General features: G+C 36.7%; 2 protein-coding genes across 5 annotated transcripts in view; one reads left to right on the top strand and one right to left on the bottom strand.

Moving 5' to 3' along the window:
- The window catches only part of qrich1 (glutamine-rich 1), an 821,757-nt gene that overhangs the window by 514,599 nt on the left and 281,448 nt on the right, over nucleotides 1–25,710 (top strand). The gene's annotated exons all lie outside the window — the stretch shown is intronic.
- The window catches only part of tafa1b (TAFA chemokine like family member 1b), a 465,222-nt gene continuing 446,770 nt past the window's right edge, over nucleotides 7,259–25,710 (bottom strand). For 3 of the 4 annotated variants that reach the window (XM_087273710.1, XM_087273711.1, XM_087273709.1), the window contains one exon: nucleotides 7,259–12,588. In XM_087273710.1, coding sequence (XP_087129836.1) covers nucleotides 12,571–12,588 — 18 coding nt within the window. In that variant the 3' untranslated portion in view covers nucleotides 7,259–12,570. Of the gene's footprint in view, nucleotides 12,589–23,517; nucleotides 23,599–25,710 lie in introns of all 4 variants that reach the window. The other variant, XR_015502524.1, reaches the window with a different exon arrangement.

The raw sequence follows: 25,710 nt of genomic DNA, 5'->3' as shown, positions 1-25,710 counted from the left end.
GTGTCAAAAGGTCGATAACCGCTGCTTTAAAACTTGCCAACACTTTTTTGAAATATAGTTGTCCATCATGGACACTTTAACAGCAAGCTGACGGAGAGCTTTATCTAACCATCTTCTATATGCTGTACAATTTCAGCTCCCTCAGATGACATCTCGTTGATTCTCGAAAAAAGAACCTGTGGAAATATTACTCTGAGCTTAATAGGATAGAGGAAGGTTGAAATCTTGTGAGAGACAGCGACCGCAATTTTCTGCGTCTCCCACAAGGGACAGGGCTTGTCATGTATAACACAGAGCCACTCAAGAAGAAAATGATGGGTTTTTCAGTTTGGCCCATCGCATGCCTGTGCATTTCGACATTAGTGCACTTTGAGAGAACACAAGGGAAAGAATAAACCAGAGAATAAATTATATTATCTTTATCGTAGTCTTTAAACTTGATAATCATAGGACGCTTAAGAAGACTAACTTCTCTTTTGGCAGATTGTTATGCTACAGTCAGGGAAACATTTCCTTTTAGTGCTTTTAGATGGAGATGACCCCTTTTCTGTCTTGATTTATTATTATAATTTTTTTCAAACGGTCTGTAACCGACAACTGCATTTGTTCATACTGTGGTTGTGAGTCTCAATAGCTATGTTTCCATCCACCTATTTTTCAAAACTTTGTTTTAGAATATTGCATTAAAAATGCTTAATTGAAATGCCAAGATCTGCATACATTTTTAAGATGCATAAAAATATATCGAGTATGATCAACTTTTTTCATAAATTAAGACAGAAACACATTTACAGAATAAATTCCAGCTTGCATATTTAAATTGTGATGTAGTTTTCATTTGAGCAGATCATGTGATAACAGAAATGGGACAGCATTAATGGACAAAGGAGCAGAACACGTAGTAAATCATCTGAAATGTGTTTAAGTCATTCTAGATCGTCTTAGCCAAAGTCTTTCATCAAATGGGATCGGTATCATTACCTTCCAAAAAGCCATGCCCTCAAAGAATGTTTTTACGCTTCCAGAAGCCACCGCATGATCATAGCATTTTGTCTTTGTCTTCTGAGGTACAAGTAATTTATATCAGAAAAAGACCAACACAAGGCCTGTAGTGAATAAATTTCATTTTTCTATTTGATACTTGGTGCCAGTTTATCAGCAAGTGCTGATTTTGTGGTCTTTGACACATTGAATGGAAACAGTGCTTTATTTGCAAATATTTTATGAAATATACAAGTTTTCCGCATAAGTAAAATTCACATCTGTTTAGGGAAACTAAGCTTATGACTCTAGCTGAGACATGGGACAGCTAGTTGAAATATGGAAGGCGGTAAGTGTCAAAATCAACGAAATGAAGTTTAATTGTGTCAAGATGCACAGTTTGCTCATGTTAGAGTGAGCAATAAAAAACAATACAGGCCTATTAGGAAAATGTGCCCAGGGATACATTTTTAAGAACCGAGAAATACATGCCCCAGGGTACATTATGGCTGCATTTTGCAACCTAGACTCATTTTGAAATCGTATCGCTATATACATTTCTTAAGAGTCCAAAATACGTCCCAGGACGTAGTTTTTTGTTTTCGTAAATCCACCAGCGGCTGCTGTGTACGTTTTATGAGATCTCTGATTTCTCTTGGGTGTGTTATCCGCACCTGCTGTTCTCACATAAATCTACAAGAGACCGCTGTCGACCGACTGACGTAATGACTGACCGACTGATTGACTGATTGATCCACTGACCCACCCTCCCCCATCTCTAAACCCAACCAATAGTGTTTTCAAAAGTACCAATTAGTCCACCCACTTCCCTAAACCCAACAGACAGTTTTAAAAAGCAATGCAGAAAAAGAAAAGCCCTTGCCTGATTTTTACCACGTTTTCAGATTTTACCACATTCTCACCTTGTTATTTACTTGTTTATTTTATTGTTTGGCTTCTGTTTTTGTCTTACCCGCTTTCTGGAATCGTTCTACGCCAGACTAAAACCCAGTCTTCGTGATCTACTTCTCTCTGCATCTCAAGTCCACCGACGTACATGGCAAGCTACTGGAAATAAGGTAGGAAAAACAGTAGGAAAGCCGTCCACACATAGGTAAGTGGTCAGCTTGTAAGCGTAAAAAGGAATGGCATCATATCATTTTGAAGATGAAATGCAGCCATACATATTTCTGGCTACATAATTTGCAATTTTCACTACTGTATACAGGACTATGTTTACAGAATGAGCCTGTGTTTGCATTTTGTGTGTGGGATATGTTTTCCTATATTGCTGCAATTATTGTGTTTGACAATTTCAATAGCAATTTTACTGGTTTAAATATTGAGAGAAGTTTAGTGTTTTATCAGTTTCCTTAATGTAGAGAGTGTTGTTGTTATATTACAAAGAAGTTATCAGTGGTGCTCAATTATTAATATTTTTTCAGCTTCTCTGCAAATCTCTTCTGCTTAATTTTTCTGCAATAGGCCTGCTGTTTCTCCTAGGAATAGAAAGTTAAAAATAAAAGCATTTATTTGCTCAGGCTAGATTAGGAAATGCTAGTAAATAGCTTGTGAGTGACAAGGGTCTCACGCCTCATAAATCACATTATACTCGCATTGTCAATGTTAAATCAGTGAATCTGAATCACCATTGAGGCAATCTTCCATTAAACAATGACCACACTGCTAACATGATCTTAATATTGGCATTTCTTGCAAACATTGCAGGCACAAAATCAATACAGCATCTTATGTTTACATTTCAAGCTATTATTGACAGATTTAGTAGAAGTTCTGAAAAAAAAAAAAAACATTTCATGTCTATGCAAACTAAAGAAACACGTTCAAAACTGCTGATTTAACACGGTCAAGCTCTGCTTGTTAACACTATCAAATTTTGCATGTTTTTAGCCTGATTGCCTTTTACACTGAGACCACAAATGAAAACCTGAAACAAACCTGAAACATAGTGTATATGCAGAATGAGGATTTTACTTTTGTAGATAACCAAATCAAGAGAATTCTACCTTATTAATAAGCAAAGTGCAGTGATCAGGACTGTACTGCTGTTGTGTGAACGTGCTCTTTGCAGCTCCAAACCTGTATTTTGAGCTGAGTGTGTATGGATGTTTTCCAGTACTGTGTTGTGGCTGAAAGGGCATCTGCACTGCTTAAAGCAAAATAAGTATGACATAAGTATGTGGAAACTCTGCTTACCCTAAAAATTTATTTTTTGGAGTACTATAAATAGTATTCATTATTACAGTCATTGTGAACATGGCTTGTGATTTTGTAATGTACAACAATCTTTCCATTCAAATCATCTTTCAATGGGTGCTTTTAAATGTAAATAAGATATTGCAGAAGCAGATGGCTTTTCTTAAGAACTTCACTGAAGTTTCCTCAACAAACATTGCAAAGAACTGGGCGGTGGTAAATGCATTTGGTTATCTATGCAAAGGCAGTTCTCACTGTAAAAAGAACCAAGGCTTGCTGCACAGCAAGACACCAGCATTTCTGACTCAGAAAAAAAGCAGGTGCATGAAAGAGAATTGAGAGCTCCTCCTTAAGCATTCATCCCAAAGCACCTTTTACGACCCATCCACATTAAAACCCTGAATACACCACAAAAAAATCCCTTGATTCCCATTTACATACTTTTCCCCCTTCAACGATAATCTCCCCATTCTGTCTCAGCGGCAGCATCTTTTTCGTGAAAGGTCTGCTGTTGTGGCTCTGCTTCTTATAAGGCATCAAATGCACACTAAGGCTCTGAGCTGCTCTGTATCGTTTTAGATAGAAAAAAAAGCAACAACAACAAAATGAGTGAACGCCTCATTGAAGAAGAGAAAACACAGCTTTTTGTTTGTAATTCCCTGCTTAGCATTCTGGGTAAACTGCTGGGAGATCGATGTAGCTGTCAATCTCAGGCCCTCTGCGACTTCGCTGATAGAAAAATGACTTGAAACAAAAAAGCAGAATTTTTTTTCTGGATTAAATGATTAATAATGTGGTACTTGTTGAAGAGAGGAGGCAAACCTGAAGAAATATTACAGTCAGAAAGATTTATTATTGGAGTCAGATGGGAATAGTCCTGGCGTGGAACTGACAAATCTGTGTTCTAATTGGATGTTAAGAAAATGAGCATAAATACAGTCTGCCACAAGAAACTATATAAATCAAAGATATATTGCGTTTTAGCATTGCCCTGTGTGCACATGTTGCGATGGCAGTAAATGTTTTTGTTGTTGTTGTTTACACATAATCAAGACATGTTTATCATGTAGTTTTCACAAGAAAGCATTTGAATATTGTGTGCATTGTGGATTTACTTATAGTGTATTTTACAGTATACAGTGGTCACTTGCTTAAACGTGGTCTCTCAGTTTAGTTTATTTTTTTAGAGCAATTTGACATGCTTTTTTTATTTTTATTTTGCAGAACGCACATTGCAGTCTGCAAGCTGACTGGCTGTAGACCAATGTCAATCAAACTCCTCCTTGCCATGTCTCTTGTACAGTACAGAATGTGTTCAGCTAGCCAAATTGAAATAAATCTTGATCGCAAGCAGTGTGAATCGGAAGTGCTGTACTTCAAGTTTCTACGCAACAAACCCCATAATGTCGACGAAACATTCTGCACAGAGGAAGATGCTAACTATTTCACGAAAAGATGGACTTCTAAACATGCTAAAAGAAAGTAGAAATTACAGTAGTGTTTAAACAAGAGAGAAACGTGTGAGAATGGTAATGCCTATCTGAGAAAATAGTGTAGATCTGCAATAGTTATAGATTAAAACATCTATAAAATTGTAAAAAATAAAGCAGACTATTTGCAGATTTCACCTATTGTGGACTATTTTTAAAACAACTTCTGTGATTAATAAGAAATCACTGAATATTCGCAGATTGCAGGACTTTCATGTTGCAGGACTTTTAAGACCGGTTCATGTTTCCTTCATTGTGTAAAGGGGAGACTTAAGATGATCTGCTCTATTTGATAGGAAAGCTTTATAGTACTTGATTATTTGCCAGTTGTATTGTTCTAATTTAATTAGTGTGGCTTCAGACAGTTTATACATCATTGGTGGGTTGATAATGCAGGAACAAAACGAGCAACTGTTCAGGAGTGAAAGAAGCAGCAGTTTTTTTGAGTCCTTGAATTATTCACTCAACCATTTCACTAAAACCAGGATTATTTCAGCGGTTAAAGAGCAACTATTATACAAGTGAACATTTGAACTATTCACATGAACAATGTGTTTAAATTCTGTGATGCATGTAGGAGTAAATCTGTTTTAAATTTTAAAATCCTAAATTCATTCAGGAGTAAAACAATCAGCTGTTTTTGAGTGAATCACTGAATAATTCAAGCAATTACTTTCAAACAATTTGATTCTGGAATAAAACCAACAAGAGATTGAGTGAATGGCTAATTGAATCAAGCAATTCATTCAAAAACACTGATTAATTCAGGAATGAAACAAGCATCTGTTTTAGGAACAAATGACTCAATTTCTCATTCAAGCAATTTGTTCAAAATCCTAAATTCATTCAGGAGTGAAACAATCAGCTTTTTTTTAACATAGAATTAAATTATTCAAGTAATCAATTTAAAACACAGAATGATTCAGAAATGAAATGAGCAACAGACTGAGTAACTAAATTATGTAGAGAGATTAGTTCAAAATTACACTTACACTTTCATAAATGAAGCAAGAGACACAATTTGAGCCAATCATTGAATTATTCACTAAAAAAGACTTGTTTAAAATGAAACGAGCGACTGTTTTCCAATGAGTCGCTGAATTATTCACTTAAGCAATTCTTTCAGTTTATCTAGGAATGAAACATGCTTAAAAAAAAAAAACAAACATTTTTTGCCAACACACTTGTGCTTGTCTCCGGTTAAATTTCAGCAACAACATTGTAATCAAATAATAAAATTCTTATTAACACAGAATAGCAGTGATGGAGACATAAAGAGACACAGTGTATAGAAAACCCTTTTAATAGTGATTTGCTTCTGATAAGGCTGCATGTTTATCTACCAAAGCTACTGTAGCTGCATGACTACTGATGCCAGTGAACAGATATGAAGCCCTCCTCTTCTTAGAGTTCCTGAATCTTTGAAAACAGCTTACATAGAAAACTAGAAACACGGTAATGTGACATTCTGAATGGCCATTTACTTGTAGATATATTTATACGGATTTATTATAATTTAGAATCTGTCAAGCATTATAAATATATTATATCTCTTGAATATTCCATCTCAACCTCCCATTTATGCGTCCAAGCTGGGGATTAGTTCATCTGAACTGAATCAAGTATTTGCTTATCACTTTTAACAACTGTTTTGCATTTATGATGGATACACAAGCACAACAAAGTTTGTCTGATCTCAGAACATCATATAGAGCAATCTGGATCATGGACAACTGGATCTGGACTTAGGCAGTTCTAAGAAGTTACAACAGATTTCTGTAGATTTTTTTTTGGACCATTCTTCTTTACACTGTTATCTTTGGGAAATACATTAAGAATGAGTTGTGCCCGCCAATAGAGACAATTATTTGCACTGTTTGTTTAGGTGCCCAAATCACAGGAGAATTATGCAAATCAGATTACATTACAGAACACCCACAAAATCTGTGCAGGAACAATTACCGAATTTTCTGGTTGCATCAGTCTGCTCTGGGTGATGGGTTGGGACTACCATAGTTTGATGTACTTTACTGAGATATTCATCACCACCAAAAGTATTGTCTACTACTCTTAACGGCTGCTTTTTGCAAATACTTGATCATTAGGGCTGTGACACACCAAGTCAAAAGTAAGCATCTGTCGGGCTTGTTAGATCTAGAGCTTAGTTTCAAATTGGTTCTTTGGTGTAGCTCTAACCAACAAAAGGAACTGTTTTAGGCACCATTTTTTAAATGGCAGCTTATAAATATACAGTATGCTACAGTATACAAATTACAGCATGATGCATCAACACTCTTGTATGGTGGCTGATAGAGCTTAATACCCTGCAACTTAAGAAAACACATGCAATTACAAAAACCCCAGCAAATTAAGAAACAATCTTCATCAGTTTGACAGCACTCATGTGGCAAATTCTCATCTCAAGCAACTGAAAAAATTGTGCTGCATTTTGTCACAACACATGCAAATATCATTGTAACACAATGGAAATGTTTCAAGGGGACCCAAAAACATGATGTACTCTACTGAGATATGGATGTGTTATTATGTCATGACTGTTGCTCAGTGAGTTTTTTTTTTTGTGTGAAGTTTATTTATGCTGACCTCGAGAGGATCACAAGCTTATGATTGCTTGCAGTTGGTTCCGAATTATTCAATTTATGATTCACCAATCAGACAACTCCTAGGCTTCTAAAAATACCTCAAGTTCCATATAACAGCCATCTTTGTTTTTGAAGAATCCCCCTTTCACCCCTACTCCTCCTCCTTTTCTAGATGGGTGGCATGGTGGCCCAGTGGTTAGCACTGTTGCCTCACAGCAAGAACGTCACTGGTTCTAGTCCTTAACCAACCGACGTTTCTGTGCCAAGTTCACACGTTCTCCCCTTGCTCACGTGGGTTTCCTCTGGGTTCTCCGGTTTTCTCCCACCGTCCAAAAAACATGCAACTTAAGTTAATTGACTAATCCAAATCGGCACCATAGGCGTGCACCTAGTAAGTAGTTGTCTCTTAAGAGCAATCACTATCTGTTCATTAGCCACTACAGCAGGGAAGTTCTCAAGATGTACCTGAGCTCAAACTCCCCTCTCGTCTTGCAAACAGGAGGGAGCCCCAGGCTTGAGGATCTTATGAGCTCAGGGTTCTCTCCTGACACAGCATGCCAAATAAGCTTTATAATCAATCATCATCTCTGTGTGAACTCTTGAAGTTTATTTTGATATCCTGATTACACAATTTCATTGTCTTTTGTAAATTATTAGCTTAAATAAACTGATGATTAAATGTGAAGCATTGTTTTAATAGTATGCAGTGCACTTAATAAATGCAGCACATTTCTTCAGTTGTTTGAGTTGAGAATTTACCACACGTGTGCTGTCAAACTGATGAAGCTTGTTTCTTAATTTGCTGATGTTTTTTTTTTCTGTAATTGCATGTGCTTTCTTAAACTACAGCATGTTGTTTTCTCAGCCACCGTACGTTTGCTTGTAATCTATGTCCATAAAAACTTAGCTATGCCAGCTATGTCATTGGATTCATAATAGTTTTGCAAAACCAAAGTCTGCATGAAATCAAAATCTAATATCATTACTTTGCTACATTGTTAGTCTTAAGGTGAACATTTAACAAGTTTGTTTGGTAATCATTACTACTTGTTTTGGTAAGCTGTTCGTTTTGGTAGGCTTTAATGACAATTTAACCAGTTTCTTCAACTCTGGAATGGCAATCCTTCTCTGATGATGTCAGTTTGACAGCTCAGGTGAAACATGCTTAGCCACGCCCTTCCATCGTTAGTTTGAGTGAAAGAAAAGAGAGATGGAGCACAAAAATAAAACTCCTTCCCCTACTCAATATTTCATTTGTTTTTTTACAAATACATTGTCATCATATTGTGGAAAAAAGTCTTATCAGTTATTGCAGACTTTAACAGTTATTAAGCATATACCTTTATTGATGGTGTTTTTGTATTTGGTGCTTCCACTTTTGTGTTGCTGAGAAAGGGGAGACGTATTAACAGACGCCAAATCAGGTTTTGTGGTGGCTTTCTATCCCATGGAAAAGCAAACCGGTACTTAGAAGGCTTGCCAGTTGAACCAACTCCAAACTGTTAATAGCATTAGCTCTGAGCATGCACCCAGTTCATGCTGGCGGAAAAGGGGTTTGACTGGAGTTTATGCACAAGATTGAAAGTGAATAAAGAAGTCTAGATGGCACAGACAGATCTTATGTCATCTTACCTGAGCATTTCATGCCATGAATATGTTGATAAAGACATGTGCCACTTATGCCGAGTTCAGACTGCACGAATTTAAAAGTAGCCGCATCACAGATGTTTTCACACTGCTTACCTATCTGGGGTAGCGTTTAGTCGGTGTTGTGTTTACAGTGTAAGACAGATCGGCGACAGTTGGTTTCACACTGCATGAGTTTAAAATAGGAAGAATCGCCGCCAACTTTGTCCCGATCTGCAAACCACGTCTCACAACCACTGGTACACAAGCGCAGTGGTGTAAAGTAACCAATTACAATACTCAAATTACTGTAATTGAGTAGTTTTTTTCTGGAACTGTAATTTACTAAGTAGTTTTAAGAATGTGTACTTTTATTATTCCTTGAGTAAATTTTTTGTGCTGTATTGATACTTTTACTCCACTACTTTCCTTCAACTTGCAGTCAAATTGCTACTTTATTTTTTCTTGTCTATGGGGATTCTAAAAATTAGTCCTGTGATTCTTGTCCAATCAAACCGCACATAGAAGGTAAATCGCATCATAATAAACTACCTCAAGACATGGGCAATTTATAATAGCAGCAAACTGTTTGAAAACATTAAAAGATAAAAATCAGAAATTCACATTGACCCAAAGACTGTTTAGAGGCATGTAACAGATGAGAAGATGACGGATGTTTACTGCGTGATGACCGAAATGACATTAAACACCCAGCAGGCACAAGATTGATGTTGTACCCCAATGTTGTCGGAAAGTTACATTTTGTTTGGAAATGAAAATCGCGTTGATGTCAGAACTTAATGTCAGGCCGGCGATGTCAATGTCCAACATCTAAGCTAAAAGCAACCAAATATCAACATCTAATAATGTTACAGCTTGACGCAGTGTGGATGTTACCAGTATGATGTCTATCAAATGTATTTTGGTTGCCATACCTGACGAATAAATGTCACTATTTGACGTCAATATGACGTTGGAGTTTGGTCACTTTCTAACAAAACCTAAAACCAACCAAATAACAACATCATTTGGCAGACGTGGTAACGCAGTGGGGTCTAGTTGGACATCTCGTTGGAAAGAGCTAATAGAGTAATAGTTGAGCAGACTTTAGCAGCGCAAGTGGGATAGGTTGTTAAGTGCATGGCAAAATGTTTTGACACTATCATTCCTGAACCCTGTTAGAATCCAGCGTCTGATGAACTTATTTTTCTTTTTTCCCCCATCACATATCAGACTTTGCCTACTCTTTATCACAAGGAAGACAAGTAGGATTCATTAATAAGTGTGTGTTTTATGTTAAGTACATTTAAGCATCACATATTATTTGCACGCTAATTGAATGGAAATGTTTCTGATTCACGTATGCATATTCGTCTTTATATGGCGCCCTTATAGCAATGTGCATGCAGTCGATCACTTCGATTACATTAGGAAAACCGGCGATCGCTGCAAGTTGCGCTTTAATGTTTAGCTGGTCAACTGTATGGTATGGAAACCTTACATACCTGCTAGAGATGCAGATGATCCTGTCTCATACAGCTGCCATTGCACGGCTCAAAGATACTTTGTAGTGTGCAATTTAACAAAATTGCCCCTAGGAGTCGCCAATGAAAATAAAACAAACACACAAGAAATGCATGTACGCCAGACATGAAGATGCTGTGGACCAACGCATTCTCACTTTCATCTCATCGTAATTAAATCCAAATGTGAGCGTGAAACATGGCATATGCAAAGTTTTTGTGCATACGCAGCGTTGTTACATAAGGTCCCTGGCCTTTGAAGGGAATTAGCACATTTTCCTCAACTTTTTTTTCTTTTTCAACCCGGCTATGATTTTGCTCCGACGACAAGTCAAACGGACACGAGTAATCCTGCCAAATTTACACTACTCCATTTCTTGAGTCCAAATAGACTGAGAAGAAGCAAATTGAACTTCTCAGCCAACCTCCCACTGGTCTACAGATTCTCATACGAGTGAATGGCACTCTGTCATAGGCTGTAGGTGATCGCCAATGTTAATTTTAACCAAACACATTTCACACGGCATGATTTTGAATCACCGACAGGTCCAGATATTTAGCATGCCAAATATCTGACGGGTGTTGATGACTTATCTGCGATTCTTTCAGATCGCGTCTTTGATAGTTCATACTGTGTGATTGTTTCTCACATGAATGAGCACCGATTGCCTGCGATTTCTCAAAACCTGTCGGCCAGTCAAAATCGGGGCTAAATTTATGCAGTCTGAACTCAGCATTAGAATTCAAATGGAGATCAAGATGACTGATATTTTGTGAAGTGTGATGCTTGTATATACTGTATGCAGTCTTTGTTTTGGTTTTTCTGTCATCTTAATGAAGAATACTAATTTTAAAATGTTTAGGCCAAGACCCCACACAATCTGAGCCGACAACATATTACTTGCCTTGAATCTGCACCAATTCTTAGTTGACTTGATGTGTCACAGCATCTCTTTTGAATCAGTACTGTCATGATCAACATAAAATGTAGTAGCACAACATTAATTTCAACAAGTAAATAGTTCTTTGAATAATCCTCAGTTTTTAATAAGCCTAATTTGCATGAAAATGAGTTTGTTTGCATTGTAAATGAATGACAATGACTTAAATACCCATGACTAATTCAGCGTATTTTGTTTGGGCTGTAATGCTTTTTTTCTGCAAAACTGTTTAGTGAATTTTAAAAAATATATTAGATTCAACGGAAAAAGTCGTCAAGCAAAAGAAAAAAGCAGGTCTTCAATTACATTGAGAGAATATCTACTTCCACAAACAGCTTTAAATTCAGGATTAATTGTACTTGTTGTCCGAGGAACAAAGACCATCAATATAGTCCCACTGAACAGGTTTATGGGCATGTTAGATCTTCATATGATATCTTTTAATATGTATCTATATGTATATATACAGAAATATATACAGTTACTTTCAATACAAAGCTCCCACAAAATACATTGAGCATGCCGACAAATAAAAAGATATCTGGCTCAAGTAGGTGTAGACGGTGAGAGGGTGAGCTTTGACCTGCGGGGGGGGTTTTCCAAAACGAACAGCATGTAGACAGTAGCACTGAGTGATAAACTCAGAAGTGGAGGGGAAACAGTAGGGCTTCACAAACTCCCAGTCTATTACCAAAGCCAGCGTGGACGACGCAATGACAGATTGATGGAGGGATGGAAAAAATCTCCTATTGATTTCCTCCTCATTTTCACAGACCAGCGCTTATCCGTCATGATCTTTCATACAGTCGTTCACAGCTTATATCAGGATTGTCCAGTTTACCTAGGGAGGTAAAGTCTTCAGGTATAATTTGAAATCCAGTAAACGGCTCCTCTAAGCTGTATAAGTTTAGAACCAGAGGAAGGTGGTCAGGAGAAACACAGAAAATCGACGGAAGTGTACACGACTGTTGAGTCCGCAGCGTTGGGCTCATTGATCAAAACACAGATTAGCCTGCTTTATTTCTATTTTTCATATATTCCTTGGCACCGAATGAGCAAATATTGTGTATTTATCCTCCTTTATTGTTCATTCACAGGTAATCCAGTCAAACACCCCTTTGAATGAATGGTTTCGTCCGTTTTTTTGACAGAGAGAATCCACATTCACCGCCTGTGAAGGAGCTCTTTGTTAGGTCCGGGGATGAATCTGAAAACAGACATAAAGAGAGAGAAAACACACACATGCATGCTTAGAACAAAGGCCAAACGCTTGACAAAACGATTCCTTGAAGAAATTTCTGAATCGTGTTTGTGTATGGATGGTTCTAATTTGAATACCACGTCTGTACCGGTAATGGGGCGATTGGCGCTGCTTGTGTGAATGTGTATGTGTTCAGTTGGTCGCCCATCTGCCATCTCACATTTCTGTATGTTCCCTGTTTACACTGCACGGTGAAAAGAGCCCAGTCGCTTTGCCAAGAGGGAAATAAGATTCTTTACTTCCTCTCTGTTTCTCCATCCCTCCTTTTTCTCTCGGTGACTTCAGGGAGCCCTATTTAGTGTGTCTAGTGAGTGTGTCTTGCTCTCAATGCTACATTGTGCTTGACTCAGACCGTTATTAACGATCCGTCCTCTCGCTCCTCAGACTGGAGGAAATGCACGATAACAGCCACAGTCACTAGCGATTAGCCAAACTTATGTCAGCGCAAATCGTCTTTTGATGTGCTTCCCAGAAAGCTTGTCGCAGCACAAATATGTACCAGCGCTCGCAGAATGAATGTTTAATATCAGTCTCAAACACACCATCTATATTATGACACTGCTGCTGAGTCATCTGTCTGTCTAGCATCCCATTTTTCTATATCCATTTATCAATCTGTCTTTCGCCTCTCTCTCTGTCTATCCATCTGTTGGTCACCATATGTCTGTCTGTCTGTTTTCTGTTCATGTAAGTGTGTCGGTCTGTCTGCAGATTCATATATATATCTTTTTATAATCTATTTGTCAATCAGTCCATTATCAGTCTTTACATTTATATGTCTATGATTCCTCTCTCTCCATCTTTTTATTAACCAGTCCATCTATTTGTCTCTCTATCTGTCTGTCTATCAAACCATATTTGTCTTCTACCTGTCCATCTGCATAAATACATGTCTGCCCGTCTAACCATTTCCATCTGTCTGTCCGTATAAATCTGTTTAAAAAGAGTCTCCATCTGTCTCATCGATCTGCTTATCTGTCTCTCCATCCAGATCTGTCTGCCTGCCTGCCTACCTATCTACCTACCTACCAACCTGTCTGTCTTTCTGTCAGGCTATCTATCAAATCTCTTTCTTTCTCATCCATCCATCCACCCACCCACCTACCCACCCATCCATCATCCATCCAATCCATCCGTCCGTCCGTCCATCCTTCCGTCCGTCTGTCTGCCTGCCAATCCAACCGTTCGTCCGTCTGTCCATCTTTCCATCCATCCATCCGTCCGTCCGTCCGTCCGTCCGTCTGTCTGTCTGTCTGTCTGTCTGCCTGCCTGCCAATCCAACCGTTCGTCCGTCCGTCCGTCCGTCCGTCCGTCCATTCATCCATCCATCCATGCATCCATCCATCCATCCATCCATCCATCCATGCATCCATCCATCCATCTCTGTCTAATGTATCTCTTTCTTTTCTATCTATCTATCTATCTATCTATCTATCTATCTATCTATCTATCTATCTATCTATCTATCTATCTATCTATCTATCTATCTATCTATCTATCTATCTATCTATCTATCTGTCTGTCTGTCTGTCTGTCTGTCTGTCTGTCTGTCTGTCTGTCTTTCTGTCTGTCTGTCTGTCTGTCTGTCTGTCTGTCTATCTACCTGTCTGTCTGTCTGCCTGTCTGTCAGTCTGTCTGTCTGTCTTTCTGTCTGTCTTTCAGTCTGTCTGTCTGTCTGTCTGTCTGTCTGTCTGTCTGTCTGTCTGTCTGTCTGTCTGTCTGTCTATCTATCTATCTATCTATCTATCTAACTATCTTCCATAGAATATTTGCAAAGCATCAATCAATCAGTCAATCTGACTCCGGGCTAGGTGTCGTTTTCATCATAAAGTCGTGATGTCAGTAGTGCAATGAAGCTAATTAAATGCTCAAGCCCGTGGCTTCACCCTCAGCGCATAAAGCATATGCTGACATTTTCCCATCTATGTGCGGAGGAAGGCAGCCAGGTGTGAGCTACAGATTGAGAGGGAGACAGAGACACTGACTGGGGACAGAAATTAGAAGCACCCCTTGGGGCCCCCCATAACCCAACAGACAGACAGCTATCATGCGGCAGAGTTACGCTCCACGTGCTCCCATCATCCTGGGCAAGGCAAGGCAGAGGAGGAGGAGGAGCTGTCCATCATAACAGATCCCCTCTGGAAAGAGACCAGTTCATGCCAATCAAAAGAGGTTAGCCAGCTAATGACATCATATTAAAACAGCATCAGTAATAATATCCTCCACTTCTGTGGCATTTCGTAGGACAAAAGGGAAACTGCCGCTGCTTTTACAATGGATGCAACAATCTCATTGTTTAAAATAAATCCGATTTGCTGGACTTGAATGCGTATTTTATACACTTGTAACCGGTAGCTGACAGCTCAATGCCATAATTCATTCCTGTAGTCTGCTAAGCACTTAGGTTGTTTTAAGTAGAACGTTTCTTGTGTTTCCTTTCCAAATAAAAGCTTTTGCATGCTGTGCAACTTCTAACCCCCACATGCTAGGCAAGAAGCAGTATAGTGACCCTGATGCAATTTGTCTTGCGCTGTCTGCTGGTACAGTACAGTATATATGGCTCTGTCTCTCCCAGTGCGGATTGTTATAGTGGACTCTATGCAAATGCTGCCACATTTGCTGCATTTCTGCTCCATTGTCCTCTACTGTCTGCTGCCGGTTCCATTGATTGGCAGGATCCAGGGTTAAAAGACCTTAGTTGTTCACCGTTTGCATTTTAATTCTCAGATACTATTTAAATTTTGTTGTGGGGTCTACATGCTGTAAAACATGTAATCTTGTTTAGATTATGCAGCTGTTGAGTATGACTTTTAAATGAGGATATCAAGACTCTAGACAGCGTTGAATGTGTTAGAATTAATTTAATGTGACACTGACAGCTGAAAGAGATACAGATACAGTCATGATTCTGGGTTCAACAGCACTCTTGGGACAAAGTGACTTAATCATCATGTGATTTAATCTTAAACCATCTCTTGACAGATTACTTTTGCTCTGAAAAAGCACACAGATGGGATTTTTAAAAAAACGTACAGGTAAATGCCTTCTGTTGAGAACACGTTTCAGAGACATATTTGCAGACTAAATTAGTCTCAGAGAAAAAAAAAAAAGCAAGCCATTACATTTTCTCGGAATGTTCATGAGAACTGAACATTCTGTTTCCTTGTAAACATTTGTTGGTGTGAGAAATATGTAGACTAGAGAATGTTATTAACAGAATTTATGATTGAGCACAAAAATCTAATCTATTTTGGTTTTAAAAAGTTTACGGATCTAATTGGTTCGATATGAATACTCACATACCTTTATCCCAATGTGATTTTAATAAAGGGGCTACAGTATATGGGAGAATTTCAAAATTTGTAAGTTTGTGTATTATTTGTAATTTCATGTGTTGTATTTCTAATGTGTGTACAGTTTGTAACCTAAAAAGGTTGTATATTTAAGCCTGCACTCTCAGAAATAAAGGTACAATGCTATTGGTTTACAGAGAATCATCACTGTGTGCCACAAGCCAGGAGAATTACAGCACACACCATTTTTAAACACAGCCAAGACATGACTTTAAGAATACAAAAAAAGAGCAATGGTTCATCTGAGCTCAAAAAAAGATTGTCGTCTTATTGTGACAAACAGCCACATACAGAGAAACTAAGCAGAGTCTATTGTTGTTTATGAGGGCATCTAACAGCGTGTGGAAAGGAAAAGAATGTTATAAAAATAACTTACGCGTAACTTCTAATATGTTTAGAATGGACAAATGTGTGATAAATACATTGTAAAAGTACGTTGTCTTAGAACCCAAATAAGGCCTAAATGTATGTTCTGGGTTAGTTTTATGTAATACAGTTGAAGTGAGAATTATTAGCCCCATTAATTATTATTATTTATTTTTTCCCCAATTTCTGTTTAACGGCAAGAAGATTTTTTCAACACATTTCTAAACATAATAGTTTTAATAACTCAGTTCTAATAACTGATTTATCTGATCTTTGCAAGGATGAAAGTAAATAATATTTTACTAGATATTTTTCAAGACACTTCTATACAGCTTAAAGTGACATTTAAAGGCTTAAATAGGCTAATTAGATTAACTAAACAGGTTAGGGTAATTAGGCAAGTTATTGTATAATAATGGTTTGTTCAGTAGACTATTGAAAAAAAATATAGATTAAAGGGGCTAATAGTTTTGACCTTAAAATGTTTTTTTTTTTTAATTCAGATTTTATTCTAGCCGAAATAAAACAAATAAGACTTTCTGCAGGAGAAACAATAATATCAGACATACTGTGAAAATTTCCTTGCCTTGTTAAACATTGTTTGGGAAATATCTAAAAAAATAAGAAAAAAATCAAAGGGGGGCTAATAATTCTGACTTCAACTCTATGTAACATTGTGGAAACTGTAAGGGTTTACATGTGTTTATTTGTTTTATTTATTTAATTATTTATAGACGTTCAGTAATTCACATTAACATTGATCTGCAGCTTTCATCAAATCATTTTCATAGAAAGGTTAGTAATTAAATTCTTGCACATAATACTATGTTTAAATGTTTTGTACAATGGGGGAAATAAATATTGACCATGTAATTTTTTTGCAGGGAATAATATTTCTAAAGGAGCTGTTGACATGGGATTTAAATTGGATTAAATCAATTAAAATATTTTGAATTTTAGCAATTTAAATCTAAAAAACACAAGGAGAAAGTACTGAGTAAATCTTGATGGTTCTGTGGGTCTCGTCTATCAAATCTGATCTTTTTTTTTTTGTATTTTCTATCGGATCCAAGTCAGGTGATTGGCTGGGCCATTCTACAGCTTGATTTTCTTTTTCTGAAACCATTTGAGAGTTACTTTGGCTGGGTTTTGGATCATTGTCTTGCTGAAATATCCATACTGGTTTCATGTTCATCATCCTGGTAATGTAGACGTTGAAGAAGCTAATATTCATTTATAATGAGGAAGGGCAGAGGATTGCTGAATAACAACTGAGAGATTTCAGCTGCTGTCTGGTCTTTCACTGCCTTTCTTCAACTAAGTTTTGTTTTCTTTGCATAAATGGATTTATTTGGTTGATACCAACATTTGGTGAAAATTTCAAGTCAACAGCAACTTGTGATATGTTTGTGATAAAAAATATGTTTTCTGAGAACAATAGTGACCTGTCCAACACTTATTTCCCCCACTGTATATAAAGCATCAGTTTTTGAGGAGTGCTTCTCATGCCATTTGTGAATGACCTGTATAGTATTACTTTTGCTTTTACTTTTCTTTAATTTATTAGAGTGTGTAGCTTGATTTTCATTTCAAGAACTTGTGATGCTATTTGCTTGTAAATTGTAACAGTGTGGGTAGATTTCATGGTTTTCTGAATTCTATAGCCCCTTTAAAGTGTACTTCTCAGACATGTACATTTTTGTATGCATTATTATAATTTTTTTTGTACGCATTACAGTTTTTCTCAGTGATTTTGGTGCATTTCTCACAACATTATTAACATTTGCACAGCAGTTAATGCATTTGCAAATGCTTTTGGACATGCATCAATTGCTTTCATACAACTCTCTGCTGTTTATGACATTGTCATTTGCTTATGTCATGTCAGTCAAAATGAACTAAACTTGTGAATGCTGAATAGTCATTCCATATAAAAAATAATAGTCCTCATTTCATTACTTGAGTCATTACATACAAAAATGTTGAACTATGTCAAAATCTGTCAAGCAAATTTTGTAACAATTTTTAAATTTGTTACAAATAGGGGTGTAATTTTTGTAAATAATGGTGTATTTGTTCTTTTGCACAATGCTATGAATAAATTAGAATTTCAAAGAGCAAATGTAGTCAAAATGTGAAACATGCATGTTCAGTCTCTTCTACTCAGATACCTCACTACAGTTTTTTTTTTCAGTGTCTTTGGTGCATTTCTCACAACACTATTTACATTTGCACAACAGTTAATGCATTTCTCAAAACAATTAGTCATTTGTGCACATCATAGTAGCAGTTTTTCGTTCCTTCCAACAAATTTTAAATGCTTTTGGACATGCATCAATTGCTCTCTGCTGTTTCATAACATTCAAGAGTTCACACTTAGCTAATGATTGATAGTAAAGCTAGTTTGGCGTGCTGTCCTGGGAGAGAGCCCTGAGCTTATAAGATCCTCGAGCCCTGGGCTCCCTCCTGTTGCAAGGCGAGAGGGGAGTTTGAGCTCAGGTAGATCTCGATGACTCCCCCTCTTGCTTGTTGTAGCTAAGTGTCAGGCGAAAGATATTGAGATGAGAAAAGTCTGGTTATTTATATTGAGTCAAGGATCATCTGATAGGATAATCAGTCAGCTGGAACACTGTGAACAATCATAAGCACGGGATCCTCTCGAAATTTGTTTATAAATAAACTTCACTTATCATTTGCTTATGCCATGTCAGTCAAAATGAACTAAGCTTGTGAATGCTGAATAGTCATTCCATATAAAAATAATAGTCCTCATTTCATTACTTGAGTCATTACATACAAAAATGTTGAACTATGTGTCAAAATCTGTCAAGCTAATTAATTTTTTTTAATGTTTTTCTTTTTCTTTGAAAATGTCTTCTAATTGAACAATTTCATGAATGATTTACAGAGCTGTGTGTGTTGTAGGTTCAGTTCCAATATGTACTGCAATATTGTCTACAGTTGTGCACAGCTCTACTCAAAGGGAGTTTTATGTTTGTTGTGAATAAGGGTGTATTTTTTATTTTGCATAATGCTGTGAATAAATTTGAATTTTAAAGAACAAATGCAGTCAAAATGTCAAACATACATATTCAGTGTCTTGTACTCAGAGAACTAAATGCAGTGATGTTTAACTTTAAGTTTTCAAATGGCTGTGCAAAAGTGTATAGTGTTGTCTTGAGCATTTTTAGGAAGTGTCACCAAAATCTGACTTTTTTGCATTGGAAAAATTTTACAGAGTAAATTGTCATAATGAAAACAGGACAAAGCCATTTGACTATCTTGTTCCTAAACAATGGTGTCAGGACTTTTCATCTTGATGACACTGACACTTTCATTGACGCGAATATTTGGTTTTGAGGAATGAACTATACATTTTAAGCATGTGACATGCTTTTGCAGGCTATCAACTAGGTTTTGCAGTTTGTACTACCTGTTTTGAGAAATGCATTAACTGTTGTGCAAATGTAAATAGTGTTGTGAGAAATGCACCAAAGCCACTGAGAAAAACTGTAAATGCAGCAATGTCTAACTTCACTGTAGTTTTCAAATGGGTGTGCAAATTATAGTGCTGTCTCGAGCATTTTTTGAGCAAACTCCTTTGTAACAGTTGTGTTTATTGAACTTAAGCATTATATGAGCATAATATTTGTTCTTGTATAGTGTTTAATTACTTTAACTGTAAAAAAATAAAAAATAAAAAAATCACACTTTGACAAAAATGTGACTCTAGACCACATAACCATGTCTTATGTTGTAAATTAAGTCAGAAATATTAGCCCCCCTGAGTTATTAGGCCTCCTGTTTATTTTTCCCCAATTTCTGTTTAACGGAGAGAAGAATCTTTCAACACATAACCAAACATTTATTTTAAAGATTTATTTTATCTTTGCCATGATGACAGTAAATAATATTTGACTAGATATTTTTTTCAGACTTTTTTTACAGCTTAAATTGACATTTAAAGGCTTAACTAGGTTAATTAGGTTAACTAGGCAGGTTAGGGTAATTAGGCAAGTATTGTATAATAATGGTTTGTTCTGTAGACAGTAGGGATGTAACTGTATTGTAAATACCGTCATACCGCAATATTAATTTTTTTCGATATTACCGTAGTCGCATGACTCGGTAAAACTATAGGTCTTCTGAGAAAATTTGCTCAGACGAATGAAGCGAACGGGAGGTAGTGAAAACTACAATTCCCATCAGCCCATGCTTGACCATCATCCCTTGCGGTCTGTTGTCGCTACAGATCCAGTAATGTGGAAATGGAGTGTGCTGCTAGAAGCGGGGATGAAAAGAGCTGGAAAACTCTAAAGCGGGTGTTGTCGCCGCGCGCGTTCTGAATAGCGGTGTTGTCGCGCGAGTTCTTATCAGCTGTGTTGTCGCCGCGCGCGTTCTGAATAGCGGTGTTGTCGCGCGAGATCTTATCAGCGGTGTTGTCACGCGCGTACTGAATAGCGGTGTTGTCGCGCGAGTTCTTATCAGCTGTGTTGTCGCTGCACGCGTTCTGAATAGCGGTGTTGGCGCGCGAGTTCTTATCAGCGGTGTTGTCGTGCGCGTACTGAATAGCGGTGTTGTCGCGCGAGTTCTTATCAGCTGTGTTGTCGCGCGCGTACTGAATAGCGGTGTTGTCAGCACACTGTTCAGATTGATGCAGACATGAGACCTCTATCTCACTCATGGTTTGTCCTCTCAAGTGGGGGAAAGACAATGCACAACGTTACCCACTGCTGTCAACCTGGGCCAAGTCATATCTCTCTTGTCCCAGAAACCTCAGTCCCAAATGAGAGGATTTTTTTTTCTGTTGCAGGGGACATTGTAGATGCCCAGAGATACCAGCTTTTACCAGATTATATTTATATGATAATTTTTCTTTAAACCCATCTCTATCTAAGTGAGTGAGTGATTAAATGTTGAATGTGATGAGTTTTCAACAATACTAAATTGAAACTTTATTTTTTTACATGGTTTAATATTTTTTTGTTATTAAAATTGAAGTTCCTGTTTCAAAGCTTACAGATAGATGGCTAATTTGTATGTCATTAAAACTTTTGGCACTTTTTTCGAGTATTTTTCACAAGTTTTGTTTTTTCCTGTAAATGATTCAATAAATACCGTACCGTGACATTCATACCGAGGTATTACCGTACCGTGAAATTCTGATAATAATTTCTAATAATAATTAATAATAATTAATAATTTTGACCTTAAAATGGTTCATAAAAAATTTAAAAATTGCTTTTATTCTTGCTGAAATAAAACGAATAAGACTTTCTCCAGAAGAAAAAAATATTATCAGACATACTGTGAAAATTTCCTTGCTCTGTTAAACATAATTTGGGAAATATTTAAAAAATAAAAGGGGGCATCTGTATATATAACCCTGAGCTTTTGGATTTTCAAATAGTTTTATCCCAAATATTGTCCTATCTTAAACCATACAGCAATGGAAAATGTCTGTTTGCAACTTTAATGTATTGTATAAATCTCAATTCAAAAACATTGACACTTAATGATTTGTTTTGTAGTCCAGGGTCACAAATGACATCTTTAGATTGCTGAAAAAGGTTCAAAATGATCTGTAATTGCAAATTTAGCTAAACGAAATTAACTGCAGATTTATAAACAAAAAATAATTTAATCTTTATAAATTTCTGCATAGGTAAACACTTTCTAGATGCTGTCAGCATCTCCACAATGAACACTTCAGCATGTATCCAAAAATGTGAACAAAAACCTATGAATACCAATGAGACCATGATGCTTATCTGCCAAAATTGAGCTGGCCCCTGACATTTGAGATGAGCAGGTATTTAGTGGCCAACACTGAGGCTCTTTACCTAGCCTGGAGTGAACGCTTCACATGTGTATAGTACATCTCCTCTCAAATGAAGCAGATGAAAGTCACATAAACTGGGGAAAGATGTAAACCTCGTTTACGCATTGACTTTGGGAATATTAAGGAGCGGAACAGTACAGTATAGCCATTAGGAAAGGGTAAAAGTAGGTCTATGCAGGGTGAGGGTGTCTCTCAGCCTCTTTCACTGTGTGCCTTCCTCAAAAGAGGCCTGCCTTGTCTGGAGCTACAGGCAAGGAGGGATCCCTCTCTGTAAGAAACAAAGAAAAAAAGAGAAAAAAGGGTGTCAGGCACACGCTTCGGCTTTTCCTTACTTACATGCCAATTTGAAAAAAGGAAGAAGAAAAAAAAAATCGAGAATGGACGCCACACCAGCATTTGTGGGTAAACAAGCTTGTGTGTGTCAGCAAGTTTTCAGAGCCAAAAAAAAAAGAGGAAAAACTGCAAGTGATGGGTTTTAGCATTGCTTTTTGTTTGTTCAGATCCTAAACAAACATGGCCAGATTTGCTCGAAGGGAATGTATAGGGTCAGGATGGGGGATGAAGGGTGACCGAACCAGCAAGATGGTCAAAGAAAACCAGATACCAATGCTCCAGTGAGGCAGATAAGACACTCCAGGCTAGGAAGTTACACAAGAAGTCCAAATTTTCTCATGCACACCTCAAAAATAATGGGATAATGTGGAAAAAAACCCATAAACAAACATGGTAATCAAATCCTCACCATGCCCAGGAGCTTACAAAATGAGAGACAATGGAAGCAAACGATGAGGCAAAGTACTGATTTCTGCATTATGCACTTATTACTGACTACATGGTCACACTTGAGCCCTTTTCGCTTTGTGTGTGTGTGTGTGTTTGCACGCTCATTAATTTGAGTCTGTCCCTTGGTGTGTGTAACTGCGTGTTTGCATGCACGCAATTATGCTGCATTAGTACAATGGCACAGTATGTTTTGGAATGTGTGACTGCACACGACAAAGGCGCTTCATTCGTGCATCTGTTACTTCAACGGTTTGTATTCGGTAATTACTGCACCGACTGCCGCGTTCACATTTTTCATTATGTTCGTGCGTGTGCGCGCCTATAAATTACGCTGATGGGAGAATAGACATTGGAGGAGGAATATATTTGTGGCTTTTTAATCATCGCCAGCATTTAAACACGCTAGCAAACACAAACACTGACTCAGCAATAATTATGTTTGGGAGTGTAATGATGTTGATGAGCAGTGATTAAAATGTGCAAGCCTAATCATATGGCTCAAGATGTTTTAAAAGAATGAGAAATGCCAACCTTGATGAGGAGAAGGACACCGCTGAGCTTCTGAAGATTGAGTGGCCCTCAGAGCTAAAAAGTGGAATATGGCTGGGTGTTCTGGGAAGGAAGATATGTGGGGGAAAGGAAAGTTTAATATCAGAAACAGGTTACCATGATTTACACTTTTTAAAAGATATGTATACACTTTTAAATATGAAAGTAGTTTGCACAGCAATGCCATTGAAAAACTATTCTTGACTACTGAAAGAAAAATTAATTGAACAGTTTTCTTTATTTTAATGAAAAAGTTTTGTGTGGATGTTAAAGGTGCTTATAGAACTACTGATGACATTAGGAAACCTTTATTTTTAACAGTGTAGAGTTCTTTCCTTTTGATTCTCTATTGGAGTAAAAGAATAATTTCACTTTAAAATGAAAATTCTGTTATTTACTCACCTTCATGTCATCTTTTTTTAACATGAAACATACAATATCTTTAAAGTCTTGCTAATGCTATACAGTACAATGTTAATATTTGTAAGCTATATTCATAAAATATTAAATAAAATGCTGAGGTACTTTTTGTTTGAGACTTTTTGTTCATTGTTGATTTAGGGTACTTTCACAAATACAAATGTCTCATTTGTAGAGTTAGCATGGTTCATTTGGCCCACAATCACACTCAGATCCATGCCAAAACAATCTCGATTGAAACGAACTCTGGAGCGGATCGATTGTAGTGAGAAAGCAAAACAATTCAACAAACTAGGCTATATCACAGTGTATTCTGGTTATGTAATAGCCATATATACAGCTATATGAAGAGAGAATTATGAGCGGGGTGCCATTCCTACCGGTAAATGTACGTTTCGAATATGAATACAAAAATACGAAAGTGAAAGCATGCTGAACTAATACCGAGAGTTGTTTATCCGTTAGGAAAATTGACCGAAATTACCATCTGATAATTTTTCCATATTTTAATTTTATTATATTTTGTATTAGGCCTATTGTTTTGTTCAATCCTGCACTGACACCTTGAAAAAAAGATCAACATTGCTTGATAATTCAATATATGGATTTTTGAGGCTATGGACAGTATGATTTATATTTGGTGACGATGTCTGAAGATTCCCCCAGAGTGTCCCTGAAACTCTTGACCAATGTGAGGAGAGTTTACTCGCATGTGATTTGTTTGAATTATTTGGGTCTGTTTTTAAATTTCGGTGTGTGAAAGCGAACCATATCAAAAACAAAAATAATCATAGTAACAATTTTTATCCTTGTTTTGGAGCAAAACAATTGATCTACAGGTGTGAAAGCACCCTTAGTGTTTTTTCCACACTTGACTTATTTTGGTTTGTTTCAAGCAAATTTTTTGTGTGATTGTGTAAATGTTCATTTACATGTGGTCTCATCTTAACAAATTAAGAGTAAAGTAAATTTTCTTTTTTTTTAATCAAAGGGAACCAAACTGTAAGTGTGATCACTGTCTTATAATATTCTTAATCCAAAATACTAAGTGTTGCACACACTGCTAACCTGCTTCCACTGGGAAATTTCTATTAGTATTTCAGTTTTAAAACTGCTGGGACCAGAGTATACACATTATTATGTAGTCCAATTAAGGATGACACATGAGTTTTATTTTAATATTAGAAAAAGATCCATCAATATTGTTTTAGTCCAAAATTAAACCCTCTATTGCCCAGTTTGAAAATATTTTACACATTTAGCACTTTAGAAATAAACATTTAAACAATATAAACAAACAAACAATAAATAAATAAATAAATAAATAAATAAATAAATAAATAAATAAATAAATAAATAAATAAATAAATAAATAAATAAATAAATAAATAAACCAAATAAACCAAATAAACCAAATTGGGTAAATATTAGTTAACCATGTCTTGCTTTACCTTGAAAATCAGCAACATAGTGGCAATATTATAAAAACCAAGCAAATGCAATTAAAGAGGTATTAAAATGGGTGACACTAGTTCTAAACGATTTTGAATGTATCCACTTTCAAAACTTTTCAAAGGTACTATACACTGTAAAACCAAAACACTTAAGGTAACTAAAACTTTTTAAAGAAACCAATTGCAACAAACCATTTAAGTACAAAAAAATAATCCTAATGAGTACTGTGAACTTAATCCATTTGAGTAAATGAAGCAATTTGAGCACAGTAAAATCTGATAAATGAAGAGAACTCAAACC

Source organism: Danio rerio, chromosome 11 (assembly GCF_052040795.2).
Source record: "Danio rerio strain M-AB ecotype USA chromosome 11, GRCz13ab, whole genome shotgun sequence".
Taxonomy (NCBI): domain Eukaryota; kingdom Metazoa; phylum Chordata; class Actinopteri; order Cypriniformes; family Danionidae; genus Danio; species Danio rerio.
Note: the sequence above shows the minus strand (reverse complement) of the source record. Positions and strands in the feature narration are given on the sequence as shown.